The 19,935-nt window shown below is 42.1% G+C and overlaps 1 protein-coding gene across 4 annotated transcripts in view; it reads left to right on the plus strand.

Annotated features, from left to right (window-relative positions):
- SFXN5 (sideroflexin 5) overlaps window positions 1-19,935 on the plus strand; it is a 260,274-nt gene that overhangs the window by 51,436 nt on the left and 188,903 nt on the right. For all 4 annotated transcript variants that reach the window (XR_012222340.1, XR_012222341.1, XM_073555065.1 and 1 more), the window contains exons 7-8: window positions 7,451-7,504; window positions 17,856-17,912. Coding sequence is in view for 2 of the 4 variants with exons in the window: in XM_073555065.1 (XP_073411166.1) it covers window positions 7,451-7,504; window positions 17,856-17,912 (111 nt within the window). In the remaining 2 variants the exon portion in view is untranslated. The remainder of the gene's footprint in view (window positions 1-7,450; window positions 7,505-17,855; window positions 17,913-19,935) is intronic.

Here is a 19,935-nt window from a genome sequence, read left to right on the forward strand (position 1 = left end):
CTCTATGTAGCAGAATTACTGCATTGCTATGAGCTCCGACAACCGGGTGGCGCTCATAGCAATCTGGCATCAACAACAATAGAGGTCTCAAGGAGACCTCTGGTTGTCATGCCGACACATCGGTGACCCATGATCAGGTGACGCGGGTCACCGTTGAGAGTATTTCTGGCCCAGTGGCCAGAAGTACTTGTTAAATACCGCTGTCAGTTTGATCGCGATCCTCCCCTGGCTATTGCGGGCACATGTCAGCTGATCAAAACAGCTGACTTGTCCCGGCTTTGAGGTGGGCTCACCGCCGGAGCCCACTTCACAGGGGGAGATGTGACATGCGCAGAACTAGTACGGCGCATGTCGCAAAGGGGTTAAAAATTACAGAAAGGAAAAAGGCCCGATGCAAAGGTTTGGGCACCCTTGGATATTTGACTGCTCATAACTTTGACTAAGGTTCCAGACCTTTATTAGCCTGTTAGGGTTATGGATTGTTCACTATGACCACTAGGAAAGGCCAGGTGATGTAAATTTCTCAGCTTTTTAAAATCCCAGCCTCCTCTAACCTTGTGCCAAAAACAGAACATGGGTTTTTCTAAGCAGATGCCTAGCACTCTGAAAATGGTGAGGACCACAAATCAGGAGAAGGCTATAAGAAGATAGTAAAGCGTTTTCAGGTTGCCAGTTCCTTGGTTCAAAATGTGATTAAGAAATGGCAGTTACCAGTAACAGTGGAGATCAAGATAATCTCTGGAAAACCAAGCAAAGTCTCAGTGAGAGCTGCTCGTAAGGATTGCTAGAGTGGGAAATCGGGACCCCCGTTTGACTGCAAAAGACCTTCAGAAGGTTTATCAGACTCTAAAGTTGTGGTAAATTTCTCCACTGTTCAGTGACACCTGCACAAATATGGCCTTCATGGAAGAGTCATGAGAAGAAAACCTCTCCTGCGTCCTCACTTTCAAATTCAGCATCAGAAGTATGCAAAAGAACATCTAAACAAGCCTGATGCATTATGGTACCAAGTCCTGTGAATCGATGAGGGTGAAATAGAACTCTGTAGCCACAATGATCAAAGTTATGTGTGGAGAAAAAAGGGCACAGAATTTCAGGAAAAGAACATCTCACCAAAAATGAAGTATGGGGGAGGATCAATCTTGCTTGGCACAGGGAACATTTCATGGGTAGAGGGAAGAATGCATTCAATGAAATTTCCACACATTTTTGATGCAAACATAATACCATCTGTAAAAAAAAAAAAAAAAAAGTTGACGGTGAAAAGAGGAAGAGGATAGCTTCTACATATGGATAATGATCCTAAACACACGTCACATTCCACAATAGACGACCTCAAAAGGTGCAAGCTGAAGGTTTTACAATAGCCCTCACAGTCCACTGATCTGAACGTCATTGATAATCTGTGGCCAAGCCTCAAAATAGCAGAGGATGGAGGACACCGCAGGAATCTCACAGACCTGGAGGAATTCTCCAAGGAAGAATGGAGGAAAATCCCTCAAACAAGAACTGAAAGGCTCTTATCTGGCTACAAAAAGCGTTCACAAGCTGGGATACTTTCAAGATGGGGTGCTACTAGGTACTAGCCATGCTGGGTGCCCAAACCTTTGCATCTGCCCAATTTTTGTAATTTTAAAATGTAAAAGATAAAATTATATACATTTTTTTTTTTTTTTTTTTTTGCGTAAAATACAAATGAAATGTGTGATCTGTAACTTCAGCGCTTATAAAAATCATTTCATCTGCAGCTTCCTTAACTCTTCACAATAACAGTCATTGTGATCAGTGGTGCCCAAAAAATTCACAGAAGAATCTGCACTTATATAATAAACTAAAAAAAAAACTTTATTAATCTATTTAAATAACATAAAACTATTCACAAAGGTTTTGTCCTAGATAGAAAAAAAAGGGAAAAAAACAATTCCTCACCCTATAAATGAGCTGTACACGCGTTACCTGGCCGTGGACGTTTTCACCCTAGGACACTGTGCATATGATACCTTCGCTCCTGGCCCTAATATGTCCTATTTTGTGTGGAGGGAAACCTAATATAAATAAACCCGCTATACACCACCTGTGCTAAAACCAATAAAGATGCCAAATGCAAATCAATCGGCAGAATTCTTCTCTACAGCTCTGGCAAAAATTAAGAGCCCACTGCACAATTTTATAAAAATCCGCTTCTCTCCATGTCTGACGGCCGTTCCATTCCAGTGTCAGCTGAATTCCATCCAGAGTCCACCTCATTCTACTTAATGTGCTTCTGATTAGGTGATCACCTGAACCAAATCTTATTTAACGAAGGAAAGTGTAAAAATCCCTGCTGTGGTGTTCACAATCCTCCTGCAATAGGACAAGCTGGACGGCAAAACAAGTGCTAGTAATATCCCACAAGTAATAGGAATGAAAGAATAACTTTTAACCTTGAAAAGGAGTTGAAAAGAAAAGTCCTGAGTGAGGAAAAGAAGGGCTCAATTCTGGCTTTACTAGCAGAGGGATACAGTGAGCGTCATGTTACCTCCATCCTTAAAATTCCTAAGACGGCAGTCCATTACAACAAGGTCAAGCAGAAGACATTGGGGACAACAAAGCTACAGACCGGCAGAGGGCGAAAACGACTCTCCGCTGACCGGGATGACTTTCATCTTATTTGAATGTCACTCAGCAATCGCAGGATGACATCAAGTGACCTACAAAAGGAATGGCAAATGGCAGCTGGGGTGAAGCGCACGGCAAGAACAGTTCGTATCAGGCTCCTAGAGGCAGGGCTCAAGTCATGTAAAGCTATAAAAAAGCCTTTCATCAATGAGAAGCAAAGGAGAGTGAGGCTGAAGTTTGCCAAAGACCAGAAGGATTGGACCATAGAGGACTGGAGTAAGGTAATCCTCTCTGAGTCTAATCTTCAGCTTTGCCCAACACCTGGTCGTCTAATGGTGAGACGGAGACCTGGAGAGGCGTACAAGCCACAGTGTCCTGCACCCACTGTGAAATTTGGTGCAGGATTGGTGATGATCTGGGGATGCTTCAGCAAGGCTGGAATTGGGCAGGTTAATCTTTGTGACGGACGTATGACTCAAGCCGCATACAAGGTTATCCTGGAAAACCAGCTGATTCCTTCTGCTCAGGCAATGTTCCCCAACTCTGAGGACAATGCGCCATGCCACACAGCTAGGTCAATCAATGTGTGGATGAAGGACCACCACATCAAATCCCTGTCATGGGCAGCCCAATCTCCAGACTTGAACCCCACTGAAAACCTCTGGAATGTATTCAAGAGGAAGATGGATGGTCACAAGCCATCAAACAAAGAAGAGCTGCTTACATTATTATACCAGGAGTGGGATAAGGTCTCCCAAAAGCCGTGTGAGAGACTGGAGGAAAGCAGCCAAGACGCATGAAAGCTGGGATTAACACTCATGGTTATTCTACAGACTATTGATTTCTGAACTCTTCCTGAGGTAAAACATTAGTATTGTTGTTTCTAAATGATTATGAACTTGTTTTCTTAGCATTATGTGAGGTCTGTAAGCACTCCGCATTTTTTTTGTTATTTTGACCATTTCTCATTTTATGAAGATAAATACAAAATTTAGTGCTTGGAAATTCGGAGACCTGTTGTCAGCAGTTTATAGAATAAAAGAACAATTTAAATTTTACTCAAAAATATAAAGAGAAAAAATCAGAGGAACGGAACATTGTGCAGCGGTCTCTTAATTTTTCCAGAGCTATATATGAGCTGATATATACCCGTCGGTGAACGGGGGCGCCATTTGTGCAGTAGGGTGCCAACCTTCGCGGCCAGGTAGGGTTTGTATAGCTCATTTATTGGGTGAGATCTAGTTTTTTCCCCTTGTTTCTATCTAGATCATTACCTTTGTGCACAGTTCTATTTTTGTTATTTTAAAGAGATTAATAAAAATTATTTCTTAGTTTGTGTAACTGCAGATTCTTCTGTGAGCGTTTTGGTCTCTTAGCCTGTATTAATTTATACAACTACTATAGCGATTCTTTTCAGGGGTGCCCAAACTTTAACATGCCACTATGCATCCTCTCCCCCTACTGTACCTGACTGCTTGTGGGGATCTGTACAGAGAGGGGAGCCACTGTGTGATTGGCATCAGTTACACCCATGAGTTATTAGGACACTTAGTATAAGTGCAATAAATTGACCTCTCATAGTGGAAGGTTCTCTACAACTGAAGTGTGTGTTATCTGTACCACCTGAATGCAATCTATTGTCCCCTGTTATCAGGCAACATCTCCATTGTAAAAAACACAAAAACTGAGCTTGGTTTGAGTTGATATAAATGCAGCAGATAAACGCATGTTCACATCGGCCATAAAGCATACAAAACCTACAAGAAACAAAATGAGCAAAAACGCTGCTGTGACTAAAAAGTAAAAAGCAAACGGGCATTTAAATAACATTGGGTTCTCAGTAATTCTATTTTTGATAAAAAAAAAATAGCATAAAAGCCGTCCCACCACGACAAGGTGACCCTGATCAGGGCGGTCCTACACTGTCAAATATTAAAACCTTACCATGTGTCAGAATGTGAATAACAGCAGACAAAAGGATCAGGTCCCAACCAGGGGACACCAGTCTGGGGAAGATTTTAAATGTAATTTCCAGCTCAGGAGAGGGAGGCCACACCCCGGCTTGCGCAGAAAGCAAAAATACAAAGAAAAAAAAAAAAAGAAAAAAATCCACAAGTAAATTGGCTGGGAGGATAGTAGCGGTCTGATCCTGTTAGCTCTGATTGTTGTATGGAGGGTCCGCGGCCCCCCCGACTGTGTCAGTTTAGCTTTACGTTTTCCAGGAGGAATAACGGAGCGGCACAACACAGAGCGCTAAGATAAGAAGTGCCTGAATCGGTAAGTTTTGCAGAAAAGTCAGGAGAGTTGACATTCAGGGAATCGGGAAAGCTGGTTTTGAGGAACCCCTCTATTCCTGGACAGCTTTATGGCTGCAAATAAGGAGCAGCCCTATTCTGGCATGAGCTTCCTGCAGCCCAGGCTCATTCCTGACACCAAAACTGCATGTGGGCATGAGCTTCCTGCAGCCCAGGCTCAATCCTGACACCAAAACTGCATGTGGGCAGGAGCTTCCTGCAGCCTGGCCACATTCCTAACACCAAAACTGCATGTGGGCAGGAGCTTCCTGCAGCCTGGCCACATTCCTGACACCAAACCTGGATGTGAGCAGGAGCTTCCTGCAGCCTGGCACATTCCTAACACCAAAACTGCATGTGAGCAGGAGCTTCCTGCAGCCTGGCCATATTCCTAACACCAAAACTGCATGTGGGCAGGAGCTTCCTGCAGCCTGGCCACATTCCTAACACCAAAACTGCATGTGGGCAGGAGCTTCCTGCAGCCTGGCCACATTCCTAACACCAAAACTGCATGTGGGCAGGAGCTTCCTGCAGCCTGGCCACATTCCTAACACCAAAACTGCATGTGGGCAGGAGCTTCCAGCTGCCCGGGCACATTCCTGACACCAAACCTGGATGTGAGCAGGAGCTTCTTATAGCTCGGGCACATTCCTGACACCAGAAGTGGATGTCACCAAGCTGTAAACTCTGCATTGTGCTGGGCAGCCATGGACAGTTGTGCTCCCTGTGCCTCAGACTGACCCCTCTTAGTCTAGCAGCCCATCACTCTGCTGCTGCCAGATAACGCTGCCACCCCTGACTGTCATCCCTGGCTGCCACCCCTGACTGTCATCCCTGGCTGCCACCCCTGACTGTCATCCCTGGCTGCCACCCCTTGCCCTCCATCGCTCTTTTTTACACCATTATGTGAGGCCACAGTGAGGAGCTGCTCTCTGACTTTTCACCCCTGCTGTAATTAGGCAGAGATCAGTAAATCCCCCCGGGGGTCCACCATGGGGGCTACGTAAGATGTACAGAGCAATTCCTCTGCATGATATAATGTGTGGACGATGCCGATACGTGTTGTCACTGGTCACGGTGGCGTCCATTAAACTTTCACTTCACCATCAATTACAGCTTCAAAGCCGCCGGCGGAAGTGACAGGGGCCCCGCACCTCACACCTGCCGTGTCCTGCGGCCAGACATGTCCGGCCATTACACTAATGTGCGCTCGTCACTGTGATTGAAATGTTCTGCCGAGCAATTACCAGCCAGCTAGTTAACTGGCCCTCGGGGGCATCCGTCCTGCCGGCGGCCGGCCTCACCTGTGCAAACACTCAGGGACACGCACGGCTCTCCACACCCCGAGTGTAATGCCGCCGTCCGGGGCCATCGGGGCCACATGTTATCCTCCAGGTCCCTCATCATTGGGGGCTGACTACATATCAGATCCACGGATGTCGTCCCACCGCTGATGTCCTTTTGATCCCTCCGGGGGCCACCGTGCTTTACTACAACCCCCAACTTCTGACATTACTGTCTCCATCGTCTGCCCTGTTCACATGGCAGTCATTGCCACCATTGCCCATAGAGGTCACCGTGGAGCCCCTCAGTCACCCCACGTCACTAGAGACCCCCATGCCTCCCTGCTCTGACTGATCGCCATCAGAGACATCTTTACTTATAAACCAATTCTATTAAATATATCATAACAATATCTCCAAATTCTTAGTCGCCTTCACTGTAATTTTTATTTCATAACTCAATGAGAAAATAGGAAGCTTTATAATATTATCCAAGGAATCCTCTGCTTTCTCCTTCTGGCTTTAGATTTCAGTCTCTGTTCAAGGGAAAAATCTATGTATTGAGTGAGAAAAGAGATCACCGTTGGTGCTTCTAATATTCGATGGAGATGGAAGGAACTAAAGGCAGACAGAGGTGGAGGGGGAGGAGCTAGAGGTGAGGAGCTGGAGGCAGACCCCCCATAGAGGGAGGAGCTAGAGGCAGACACACATTCTGCTGTAAGCTTCATAGAACTTTATGAGCACCAACTGCCATCTCCTAGCTCAGTAATGGGGAAAGTCTGTATTAACTGAAGACACAATTTAGCAGAGAATGAGATCAATCCAGGAGGAGAAAGAAGCAGATCGTTGTGATGAGATGTGTTAGTTTATCTAATTTTCACTTTTATTATTGAGTTATGGAGAAAACATTCTTTTTATTTTTAGATTTATTTTGTTTTTTTGTTTTCTTTCTTTTTTGATATATCCCTCCAGCTCAGCCCCCACTGCTGGATCACTGGGTGCCAGAATAGAGGGCTGTGTCTATAGTGTGTCTCTATAATACAGACTGATGGCGGATCTCTGCACACCGCGCTGCTCTGAGCGCTTGTCCAGGGAGGTGAACGAGCCTCAGTAACTCCAACTGTATAACCGAGCGCTGCCCGGAGGAGCCGTACTATGGATGCCGTCCAGTAATCTGGCACTGGAGCAGAGACGTCCCGTAATCCGGATTACAAGATCAGACCCTGCGATTCATCGTCGCCCTCTATAGTAAATATCTTGTATTTTCTTCTACAGGTTGTGGGTCTCCTGCTGCCAAATCAGACCCTGACATCTACAGTCTTCTGGCAGGTAAGAGGTGGAGAAGACCGGTGATGTGGGCCAGGCAAGGGTTAATTTATATCCCTGTACATAGAGGGCAGTATTATAGTAGTTATATTGTTGTGCATAGGGGCCAGTATTATAGTAGTTATATTCTTGTACATAGGGGGCAGTATTATAGTAGTTATATTCTTGTACATAGGAGCAGTATTATAGTAGTTATATTCTTGTACATAGGAGCAGTACTATAGTAGTTATATTCTTGTACATAGGGGGCAGTATTATAGTAGTTATATTCTTGTGCATATGGGCAGTATTATAGTAGTTATATTCTTGTACATAGGAGCAGTATTATAGTAGTTATATTCTTGTACATAGGGACAGTATTATAGTAGTTATATTCTTGTACATAGGGGCAGTATTATAGTAGTTATATTCTTGTACATAGGAGCAGTACTATAGTAGTTATATTCTTGTACATAAGGGGCAGTATTATAGTAGTTATATTCTTGTGCATAGGGGCAGTATTATAGTAGTTATATTCTTGTACATAGGGGGCAGTATTATAGTAGTTATATTCTTGTACATAGGAGCAGTATTATAGTAGTTATATTCTTGTACATAGGGACAGTATTATAGTAGTTATATTCTTGTACATAGGGGCAGTATTATAGTAGTTATATTCTTGTACATAGGAGCAGTATTATAGTAGTTATATTCTTGTACATAGGGGCAATATTATAGTAGTTATATTCTTGTACATAGGGGCAATATTATAGTAGTTATATTCTTGTACATAGGGCTAGTATTATAGTAGTTATATTCTTGTACATAGGAGCAGTATTATAGTAGTTATATTCTACATAGGGAGCAGTATTATAGAAGTTATATTCTTGTACATAGGGGCACTATTATAGTAGTTATATTCTTGTACATAGGGGGCAGTATTATAGCAGTTATATTCTTGTACATAGGGGCACTATTATAGTAGCTATATTCTTCTACATAGGGGGCAGTATTATAGTAGTTATATTCTTGTACATAGGGGGGCAGTATTATAGTAGTTATATTCTTGTACATAGGGGGCAGTATTATAGCAGTTATGTTCTTGTACATAGGGGGCAGTATTATAGTAGTTATGTTCTTGTACATAGGGGGCAGTATTATAGTAGTTATATTCTTGTACATAGGGGGCAGTATTATAGTAGTTATATTTTTGTACATAGGGGGCACTATTATAGTAATTATATTCTTGTACATAGGAGCAGTATTATAGTAGTCATATTCTTGTACATAGGAGCAGTATTATAGTAGTTATATTCTTGTACACAGGGGCAGTATTATAGTAGTTATATTCTTGTACATGGGGGCAGTATTATAGTAGTTATATTCTTGTACATAGGGGCAGTATTATAGTAGTTATATTCTTGTACATAGGGGCAGTATTATAGTAGTTATATTCTTGTACATACGGGCAGTATTATAGTAGTTATATTCTTGTACATTCTTGTACATAGGGGGGCACTGTTATAGTAATTATATTCTTGTACATAGGAGCAGTATTGTAGTAGTTATATTCTTGTACATAGGAGCAGTATTATAGTAGTTATATTCTTGTACATAGGAGCAGTATTATAGTAGTTATATTCTTGTACATAGGGGCAGTATTATAGTAGTTATATTCTTGTACATAGGGGCAGTATTATAGTAGTTATATTCTTGTACATTCTTGTACATAGGGGGGCACTGTTATAGTAATTATATTCTTGTACATAGGAGCAGTATTGTAGTAGTTATATTCTTGTACATAGGAGCAGTATTATAGTAGTCATATTCTTGTACATAGGAGCAGTATTATAGTAGTTATATTCTTGTACATAGGGGCAGTATTATAGTAGTTATATTCTTGTACATGGGGGCAGTATTATAGTAGTTATATTCTTGTACATAGGGGCAGTATTATAGTAGTTATATTCTTGTACATAGGGGCAGTATTATAGTAGTTATATTCTTGTACATAGGGGCAGTATTATAGTAGTTATATTCTTGTACATGGGGGCAGTATTATAGTAGTTATATTCTTGTACATAGGAGCAGTATTATAGTAGTTATATTCTTGTACATAGGAGCAGTATTATAGTAGTTATATTCTTGTACATAGGAGCAGTATTATAGTAGTTATATTCTTGTACATAGGAGCAGTATTATAGTAGTTATATTCTTGTACATAGGGGGGCACTATTATAGTAGTTATATTGTTGTACACAGGGGCAGTATTATAGTAGTTATATTCTTGTACATGGGGGGCAGTATTATAGTAGTTATATTCTTGTACATAGGGGGGCACTATTATAGTAGTTATATTCTTGTACATAGGGGGGCACTATTATAGTAATTATATTCTTGTACATAGGAGCAGTATTATAGTAGTTATATTCTTGTACATAGGAGCAGTATTATAGTAGTTATATTCTTGTACATAGGAGCAGTATTATAGTAGTTATATTCTTGTACATAGGGGGGCACTATTATAGTAGTCATATTCTTGTACACAGGGGCAGTATTATAGTAGTTATATTTTTGTACATGTGGGCAGTATTATAGTAGTTATATTCTTGTACATAGGAGCAGTATTATAGTAGTTATATTCTTGTACATAGGAGCAGTATTATAGTAGTTATATTCTTGTACATAGGAGCAGTATTATAGTAGTTATATTCTTGTACATAGGGGGCACTATTATAGTAGTTATATTGTTGTACACAGGGGCAGTATTATAGTAGTTATGTTCTTGTACATGGGGGGCAGTATTATAGTAGTTATATTGTACACAGGAGCAGTATTATAGTAGTTATATTCTTGTACATAGGGGGGAAGTATTATAGTAGTTATAGTCTTGTACATAGGAAGCAGTATTATAGTAGTTATATTCTTGTACATAGGGGGCAGTATTATAGTAGTTATATTCTTGTATAGGGGCAGTATTATAGTAGTAATATTCTTGTATAGGGGCAGTATTATAGTAGTAATATTCTTGTATAGGAGCAGTATTACAGGAGTTATATTCTTGTACATAGGGGCAGTATTATAGTAGTTATATTCTTGTACACAGAGGCAGTATTATAGTAGTTATATTCTTGTACAAAGGGGCAGTATTATAGTAGTTATATTCTTGTACATAGGGGGCACTATTATAGTAATTATATTCTTGTACATAGGAGCAGTATTATAGTAGTAATATTCTTGTACATAGGAGCAGTATTATAGTAGTTATATTCTTGTACATAGGGGGCAGTACTATAGTAGTTATATTCTTGTACATAGGGGGGCACTATTGTAATTATATTCTTGTCCATAGGAGCAGTATTATAGTAGTTATATTCTTGTACATAGGAGCAGTATTATAGTAGTTATATTCTTGTACATAGGAGCAGTATTATAGTAGTTATATTCTTGTACATAGGAGCAGTATTATAGTAGTTATATTCCTGTACATAGGGGTGCACTATTATAGTAGTTATATTCTTGTACACAGGGGCAGTATTATAGTAGTTATATTCCTGTACATAGGGGTAGTATTATAGTGGTTTTATTCTTGTACATAGGGGCAGTATTATAGTAGTTATATTCTTGTACATAGGGGCAGTATTATAGTAGTTTTATTCTTGTACATAGGGGTAGTATTATAGTAGTTATATTCTTGTACATAGGGGCAGTATTATAGTAGTTATATTCTTGTACATAGGGGCAGTATTATAGTAGTTATATTCTTGTACATAGGGGCAGTATTATAGTAGTTATATTCTTGTACATAGGGGTAGTATTATAGTAGTTATATTCCTGTACATAGGGGTGCACTATTATAGTAGTTATATTCTTGTACACAGGGGCAGTATTATAGTAGTTATATTTCTGTACATAGGGGTAGTATTATAGTAGTTATATTCTTGTACATAGGGGCAGTATTATAGTAGTTATATTCTTGTACATAGGGGCAGTATTATAGTAGTTATATTCTTGTACATAGGGGCAGTATTATAGTAGTTATATTCTTGTACATAGGGGCAGTATTATAGTAGTTATATTCTTGTACATAGGGGCAGTATTATAGTAGTTATATTCTTGTACATAGGGGCAGTATTATAGTAGTTATATTCTTGTACATAGGGGGGCAGTATTATAGTAGTTATATTCTTGTACATAGGGGCAGTATTATAGTAGTTATATTCTTGTACATAGGGGGGCAGTATTATAGTAGTTATATTCTTGTACATAGGAGCAGTATTATAGTAGTTATATTCTTGTACATAGGAGCAGTATTATAGTAGTTATATTCTTGTACATAGGGGGGCATTATTATAGTAGTTATATTGTTGTACACAGGGGCAGTATTATAGTAGTTATATTCTTGTACATAGGGGGAAGTATTATAGTAGTTATAGTCTTGTACATAGGAAGCAGTATTATAGTAGTTATATTCTTGTACATAGGGGCAGTATTATAGTAGTTATATTCTTGTAGATAGGGGCAGTGTTATAGTGGTTATATTCTTGTATATAGGAGCAGTATTATAGTAGTTATATTGTTGAATAGGGCCAGTTTTATAGTAGTTATATTCTTGTATAGGGGCAGTATTATAGTAGTAATATTCTTGTATAGGAGCAGTATTACAGTAGTTATATTCTTGTACATAGGGGCAGTATTATAGTAGTTATATTCTTGTACACAGAGGCAGTATTATAGTAGTTATATTCTTGTACAAAGGGGCAGTATTATAGTAGTTATATTCTTGTACATAGGGGGCACTATTATAGTAATTATATTCTTGTACATAGGAGCAGTATTATAGTAGTTATATTCTTGTACATAGGAGCAGTATTATAGTAGTTATATTCTTGTACATAGGGGGCAGTACTATAGTAGTTATATTCTTGTACATAGGGGGGGCACTATTATGGTAATTATATTCTTGTCCATAGGAGCAGTATTATAGTAGTTATATTCTTGTACATAGGAGCAGTATTATAGTAGTTATATTCTTGTACATAGGAGCAGTATTATAGTAGTTATATTCCTGTACATAGGGGTGCACTATTATAGTAGTTATATTCTTGTACACAGGGGCAGTATTATAGTAGTTATATTCCTGTACATAGGGGTAGTATTATAGTGGTTTTATTCTTGTACATAGGGGTAGTATTATAGTGGTTTTATTCTTGTACATAGGGGCAGTATTATAGTAGTTATATTCTTGTACATAGGGGCAGTATTATAGTAGTTATATTCTTGTACATAGGGGTAGTATTATAGTAGTTATATTCTTGTACATAGGGGCAGTATTATAGTAGTTATTTTCTTGTACATAGGGGCAGTATTATAGTAGTTATATTCTTGTACATAGGGGCAGTATTATAGTAGTTATATTCTTGTACATCGGGGCAGTATTATAGTAGTTATATTCTTGTACATAGGGGGGCAGTATTATAGTAGTTATATTCTTGTACATAGGGGCAGTATTATAATAGTTATATTCTTGTACATAGGGGGGCACTATTATAGTAGTTATATTCTTGTACATAGGAGCAGTATTATAGTAGTTATATTCTTGTACATAGGGGGGCACTATTGTAGTAGTTACAGTCATATGTAAAAGTTTGGGCACCCCTATTAATGTTAACCTTTTTTCTTTCTAACAATTTTGGTTTTTGCAACAGCTATTTCAGTTTCACTTAACTAATAACTGATGGACTCAGTTATATTTCTGGATTCAAATGAGGTTTATTGTACTAACAGAAAATGTGCAATCTGCATTTAAACAAAATTTGACCGGTGCAAAAGTATGGGCACCCTTATCATTTTCTTGATTTGAACACTCCTAACTACTTTTTACTGACTTCCTGAAGCACTAAATTGGTTTTGTAACCTCATTGAGCTTTGAACTTCATAGCCAGGTGTATCAAATCATGAGGAAAGGTATTTAAGGCGGCCACTTGCAAGTAGTTCTATTTGATTCTCCTGTGAAGAGTGGCATCATGGGCTCCTCAAAACAACTCTCAAATGATCTGAAAACAAAGATTATTCAACATAGCTTTTCAGGGGAAGGATACAAAAAGTTGTCTCAGAGATTTAACCTGTCAGTTTCCACTGTGAGGAACATAGTAAGGAAATGGAAGAACACAGGTACAGTTCTTGTTAAGCCCAGAAGTGGCAGGCCAAGAAAAATATCAGAAAGGCAGAGAAGAAGAATGGTGAGAACAGTCAAGGACAATCCACAGACCACCTCCAAAGACCTGCAGCATCATCTTGCTGCAGATGGTGTCACTGTGCATCGGTCAACAATACAGCTCACTTTGCACAAGGAGAAGCTGTAAACACCGCTTCAAATCTACTCAGGCATTCTTGCAGAGGAACAATTACAATGTTCTGGAATGGCCATCCCAGTCCCCAGACCTGAATATCATTGAACATCTGTGGGATGATTTGAAGCGGGCTGTCCATGCTCGGCGACCATCAAACTTAACTGAACTGGAAATGTTTTGTAAACAGGAATGATCACAAATACCTTCATCCAGGATCCAGGAACTCATTAATAGCTACAGGAAGCGACTAGAGGCTGTTATTTTTGAAAAAGAAGGATCTATGAAATATTAATGTCACTTTTATGTTGAGGTGCCCATACTTTTGCACTGGTCAAATTTTTTTAAATGCAGATTGCACATTTTCTGTTATTACAATAAACCTCATTTGAATCCAGAAATATAACTGAGTCCATCAGTTATTAGATATATGAAACTCAAATAGCTGTTGCAAAAAACAAAATTGTTATAAAGAAAAAAGGTTAACATTAATAGGGGTGCCCAAACTTTTACATATGACTGTATATTCTTGTACACAGGGGCAGTATTATAGTAGTTATATTCTTGTACGTGGGGGGCAGTATTATAATAGTTATATTCTTGTACATAGGAGCAGTATTATAGTAGTAATATTCTTGTATAGGGGCAGTATTATAGTAGTAATATTCTTGTATAGGGGCAGTATTATAGTAGTAATATTCTTGTATAGGGGCAGTATTATAGTAATATTCTTGTATAGGAGCAGTATTATAGTAGTTATATTCTTGTACATAGGGGGCAGTATTATAGTAGTTATATTCTTGTACATAGGGGCAGTATTATAGTAGTTATATTCTTGTCCATAGTGGGCAGTATTATATTAGTTATAGTCTTGTACATAGGGGCAGTATTATAGTAGTTATATTCTTGTACATAGGGGCAGTATTATAGTAGCTATATTCTTGTACACAGGGGGCAGTATTATCGTAATTATATCCTTGTACATAGGGACAGTATTATAGTAGTTATATTCTTGTACATAGGATCAGTGTTATAGTAGTTATATTCTTGTACATAGGGGCAGTATTATAGTAGTTATGATCTTGTACATAGGAGTAGTATTATAGTAGTTATATTCTTGTACATAGGGACAGTATTATAGTAGTTATGATCTTGTACATAGGAGCAGTATTATAGTAGTTATATTCCTGTACATTGGGGGCAGTGTTATAGTAGTTATATTCTTGTATATAGGAGCAGTATTATAGTAGTTATATTCTTGTACATAGGGACAGTATTATAGTAGTTATGATCTTGTACATAGGAGCAGTATTATAGTAGTTATATTCCTGTACATTGGGTGCAGTATTATAGTAGTTATATTCTTGTACATAGGGGGCAGTGTTATAGTAGTTATATTCTTGTACATAGGGCATTAGTATTATAGTAGTTATATTCTTGTACATAGGGGCAGTATTATAGTAGTTATATTCTTGTACATAGGGGCAGTATTATGGTAGTTATATTCTTGTACATAGGGGGCAGTATTATAGTAGTTATATTCTTGCACATAGGAGCAGTATTATAGTAGTTATATTCTTGCACATAGGAGCAGTATTATAGTAGTTATATTCTTGTACATAGGGGCAGTATTATGGTAGTTATATTCTTGTACATAGGGGGCAGTATTATAGTAGTTATATTCTTGTACATAGGAGGCTGTATTATAGTAGTTATATTCTTGTACATAGGGGCAGTATTATAGTAGTTATATTCTTGTACATAGGAGGCAGTATTATAGTAGTTATATTCTTGTACATAGAGAGCAGTATTATAGTAGTTATATTCTTGTACATAGGGGCAGTATTATAGTAGTTATATTCTTGTACATAGGAGCAGTATTATAGTAGTTATATTCTTGTACATAGGAGCAGTATTATAGTAGTTATATTCTTGCACATAGGAGCAGTATTATAGTAGTTATATTCTTGCACATAGGAGCAGTATTATAGTAGTTATATTCTTGTACATAGGGGCAGTATTATGGTAGTTATATTCTTGTACATAGGGGGCAGTATTATAGTAGTTATATTCTTGTACATAGGAGGCTGTATTATAGTAGTTATATTCTTGTACATAGGGGCAGTATTATAGTAGTTATATTCTTGTACATAGGAGCAGTATTATAGTAGTTATATTCTTGTACATAGGAGCAGTATTATAGTAGTTATATTCTTGTACATAGGAGCAGTATTATAGTAGTTATATTCTTGTACATAGGGGCAGTATTATAGTAGTTATATTCTTGTACATAGGGGGCAGTATTATATTAGTTATATTCTTGTACATAGGAGCAGTATTATAGTAGTTATATTCTTGTACATAGGGGCAGTATTATAGTAGTTATATTCTTGTACATAGGAGGCTGTATTATAGTAGTTATATTCTTGTACATAGGAGGCTGTATTATAGTAGTTATATTCTTGTATAACTACTTTAATACTGCCCCTATATATAAGAATATAACAACTTTAATACTGCTACATAAGAAGGTTTAGGCTCAGATTAGTGGACATGTTCGGGCTCGGACCGGTGGATGTGTTCGGATTCGGGCTCGGACTGGTGGACGTGTGCGGATTCGGGCTCGGACCGGTGGACGTGTGCTGGGTGGAGCTCGGACCGGTGGACGTGTGCGGGGTCGGTCTCGGACCGGTGGACGTGTGCGGGGTCGGCCTCGGATCGGTGGACGTGTGCGGGGTCGGCCTAGGACCGGTGGACGTGTGCGGGGTCGGCCTAGGACCGGTGGACGTGTGCGGGGTCGGCCTAGGACCGGTGGACGTGTGCGGGGTCGGCCTAGGACCGGTGGACGTGTGCGGGGTCGGCCTAGGACCGGTGTACGTGTGCGGGGTCGGCCTAGGACCGGTGGACGTGTGCGGGGTCGGCCTAGGACCGGTGGACGTGTGCGGGGTCGGCCTAGGACCGGTGGACGTGTGCGGGGTCGGCCTCGGACCGGTGGACGTGTGCGGGGTCGGCCTCGGACCGGTGGACGTGTGCGGGGTCGGCCTCGGACCGGTGGACGTGTGCGGGGTCGGCCTCGGACCGGTGGACGTGTGCGGGGTCGGCCTCGGACCGGTGGACGTGTGCGGGGTCGGCCTCGGACCGGTGGACGTGTGCGGGGTCGGCCTCGGACCGGTGGACGTGTGCGGGGTCGGCCTCGGACCGGTGGACGTGTGCGGGGTCGGCCTCGGACCGGTGGACGTGTGCGGGGTCGGCCTCGGACCGGTGGACGTGTGCGGGGTCGGCCTCGGACCGGTGGACGTGTGCGGGGTCGGCCTCGGACCGGTGGACGTGTGCGGGGTCGGCCTCGGACCGGTGGACGTGTGCGGGGTCGGCCTCGGACCGGTGGACGTGTGCGGGGTCGGCCTCGGACCGGTGGACGTGTGCGGGGTCGGCCTCGGACCAGTGGCTGTGTGCGATTTCGGGTTGCTTGTGGGCGGTTTTGGTGAGATGCGCTTTTCTCCCTTCTGAGGCCAGAATGAGAGTGTGAGCTTCCCGTCCATTTTACACCTCACTCTTCCGCCGGCTAGCGTGTGGCAGTGAAGGGGTTCCTCCGCCGAGCGCTGATCCCACTCACAGCCGGTGACATGTTTGTCGCTGACACCACCACAGTGACATTTAGAAGGCTGCCGTGGGCTATGGTAACGCCTGCTTGGATCGGGGGCCGTCTGTTCACTGCAGTAAACAGGGCGCCTGTCACAGAACCTGCAGATCCCCTGCGCACTGTGCCCGTGATCCCACCACAGAGCTGCTGCATGGTGTCCGCACGGTGTAAAGGCACAAAAGACAAGATTAACATTCCACAGATTCTCCCTCTGCGTCCCTATGACAACTCTTCCTGTCCACATACAATTTATATTAGGCGGTTACATGAAGTAATGATTCTGAGGGATGTAGACAGCAGTGGACGATCCCTGGGGTCCCGGGCCTCGGGGGGCTCCCTCAGTAGTGCGGTGGTACCCTTAACTCTCCGCTTTTCTCTTCCGCAGTGGTTGAATCAGAGTCACAATGCGGGTGTCAACTATGCAAATCGCAACGCGAGCAAGGTGAGGAGCGTCTCCCTGCGGACCCCCGGGGGCTGAATGTCCGAGGACTCACGGTCCGGACTCCATACTGCTCATGTCATCGCCTCCTCCATCCGTGCTCGCCGGATCCATGGACATTTCATCTCCTCTGCTCCTTTTCACTTTCTTTTCCCGCTTTCCTTCCTTTCTGTCTGCGTATCGCTGGGAGGGGTAAGTAGCGCCACGCTCGGCCCACCACCTTCCCGTTATCTGTAGACACTTACCCCCATCTTCTGCCTTCCATCTCCTTCACCTCCGCAGCTGCTGGAGATTCCTGGCCTCGTCACAACCATCTCCGACACTTCTCCTTTTTCAGGAGCTCTGCTTGCTGTCAGTCATTGTCTCCTCGTGTATCTGATCATCGCTCTGCTCCAGATTGCTGTGTGGAACCGGCGCTGATACATTGTAGCAAAGTGTCAGCTCAGGAAATGGGTTTCTTCTGCTGCCTTTATATGTAACACAACTGTTGATATGTGAATTAGGATGTTTTCATTCACTGACAGCAAGCGGACATTTTATAGGTCATAGTAGGAAGTCACACATGTGATGTCGCTCCATTCACCTCTATGGGAGCAGTAGTGCACCTGTGACCACTGCTCCATTCACCTCTATGGGAGCAGTAGTGCACGTGTAACCACTGCTCCAGTCACCTCTATGGGAGCAGTAGTGCACGTGTAACCACCGCTCCATTCACCTCTATTGGAGCAGTAGTGAATGTGTAACCACCGCTCCATTTACTTCTATGGGAGCAGTAGTGCACGTGTGACCACCGCTCCATTCACCTCTATGGTAGAAGTAGTGCACGTGTAACCACCTCTCCATTTACCTCTATGGGAGCAGTAGTACACGGGTGACCGTCGCTCCATTCACCTCTATGGGAGCAGTAGTGCACCTGTGACCACTGCTCCATTCACCTCTATGGGAGCAGTAGTGCACGTGTAACCACTGCTCCATTCACCTCTATGGGAGCAGTAGTGCACATGTAACAACCGCTACATTTACCTCTATGGGAGCAGTAGTGCACGTGTAACCACCGCTCCATTCACCTCTATGGAAGCAGTAGTGCACTTGTAACCACCGCTCCATTTACCTCTATGGGAGCAGTAGTGCACGTGTGACCGTCGCTCCATTCACCTCTATGGGAGCAGTAGTACACGGGTGACCGTCGCTCCATTCACCTCTATGGGAGCAGTAGTGCACGTGAGACCACTGCTCCATTCACCTCTATGGGAGCAGTAGTGCACGTGTAACCACCGCTCCATTCACCTCTATTGGAGCAGTAGTGAACGTGTAACCACCTCTCCATTTACCTATATGGGAGCAGTAGTACACGGGTGACCGTCGCTCCATTCACCTCTATGGGAGCAGTAGTGCACCTGTGACCACTGCTCCATTCACCTCTATGGGAGCAGTAGTGCACGTGTGACCACCGCTCCATTCACCTCTATGGAAGCAGTAGTGCACGTGTAACCACCGCTCCATTTACCTCTATGGGAGCAGTAGTGCACGTGTGACCGTCGCTCCATTCACCTCTATGGGAGCAGTAGTACACGGGTGACCGTCGCTCCATTCACCTCTATGGGAGCAGTAGTGCACGTGAGACCACTGCTCCATTCACCTCTATGGGAGCAGTAGTGCACGTGTAACCACCGCTCCATTCACCTCTATTGGAGCAGTAGTGAACGTGTAACCACCGCTCCATTTACCTCTATGGGAGCAGTAGTGCACGTGTGACCACCGCTCCATTCACCTCTATAGGAGAAGTAGTGCACGTGTAACCACCTCTCCATTTACCTCTATGGGAGCAGTAGTACATGGGTGACCGTCGCTCCATTCACCTCTATGGGAGCAGTAGTGCACCTGTGACCACTGCTCCATTCACCTCTATGGGAGCAGTAGTGCACGTGTAACCACTGCTCCATTCACCTCTATGGGAGCAGTAGTGCACGTGTGACCTCCGCTCCATTCACCTCTATAGGAGCAGTAGTGCACGTGTGACCTCCGC

The sequence above is a fragment of the Dendrobates tinctorius genome, unplaced genomic scaffold, assembly GCF_039654945.1.
Source record: "Dendrobates tinctorius isolate UK_male_01 unplaced genomic scaffold, ASM3965494v1 ptg000216l, whole genome shotgun sequence".
NCBI lineage: Eukaryota > Metazoa > Chordata > Amphibia > Anura > Dendrobatidae > Dendrobates > Dendrobates tinctorius.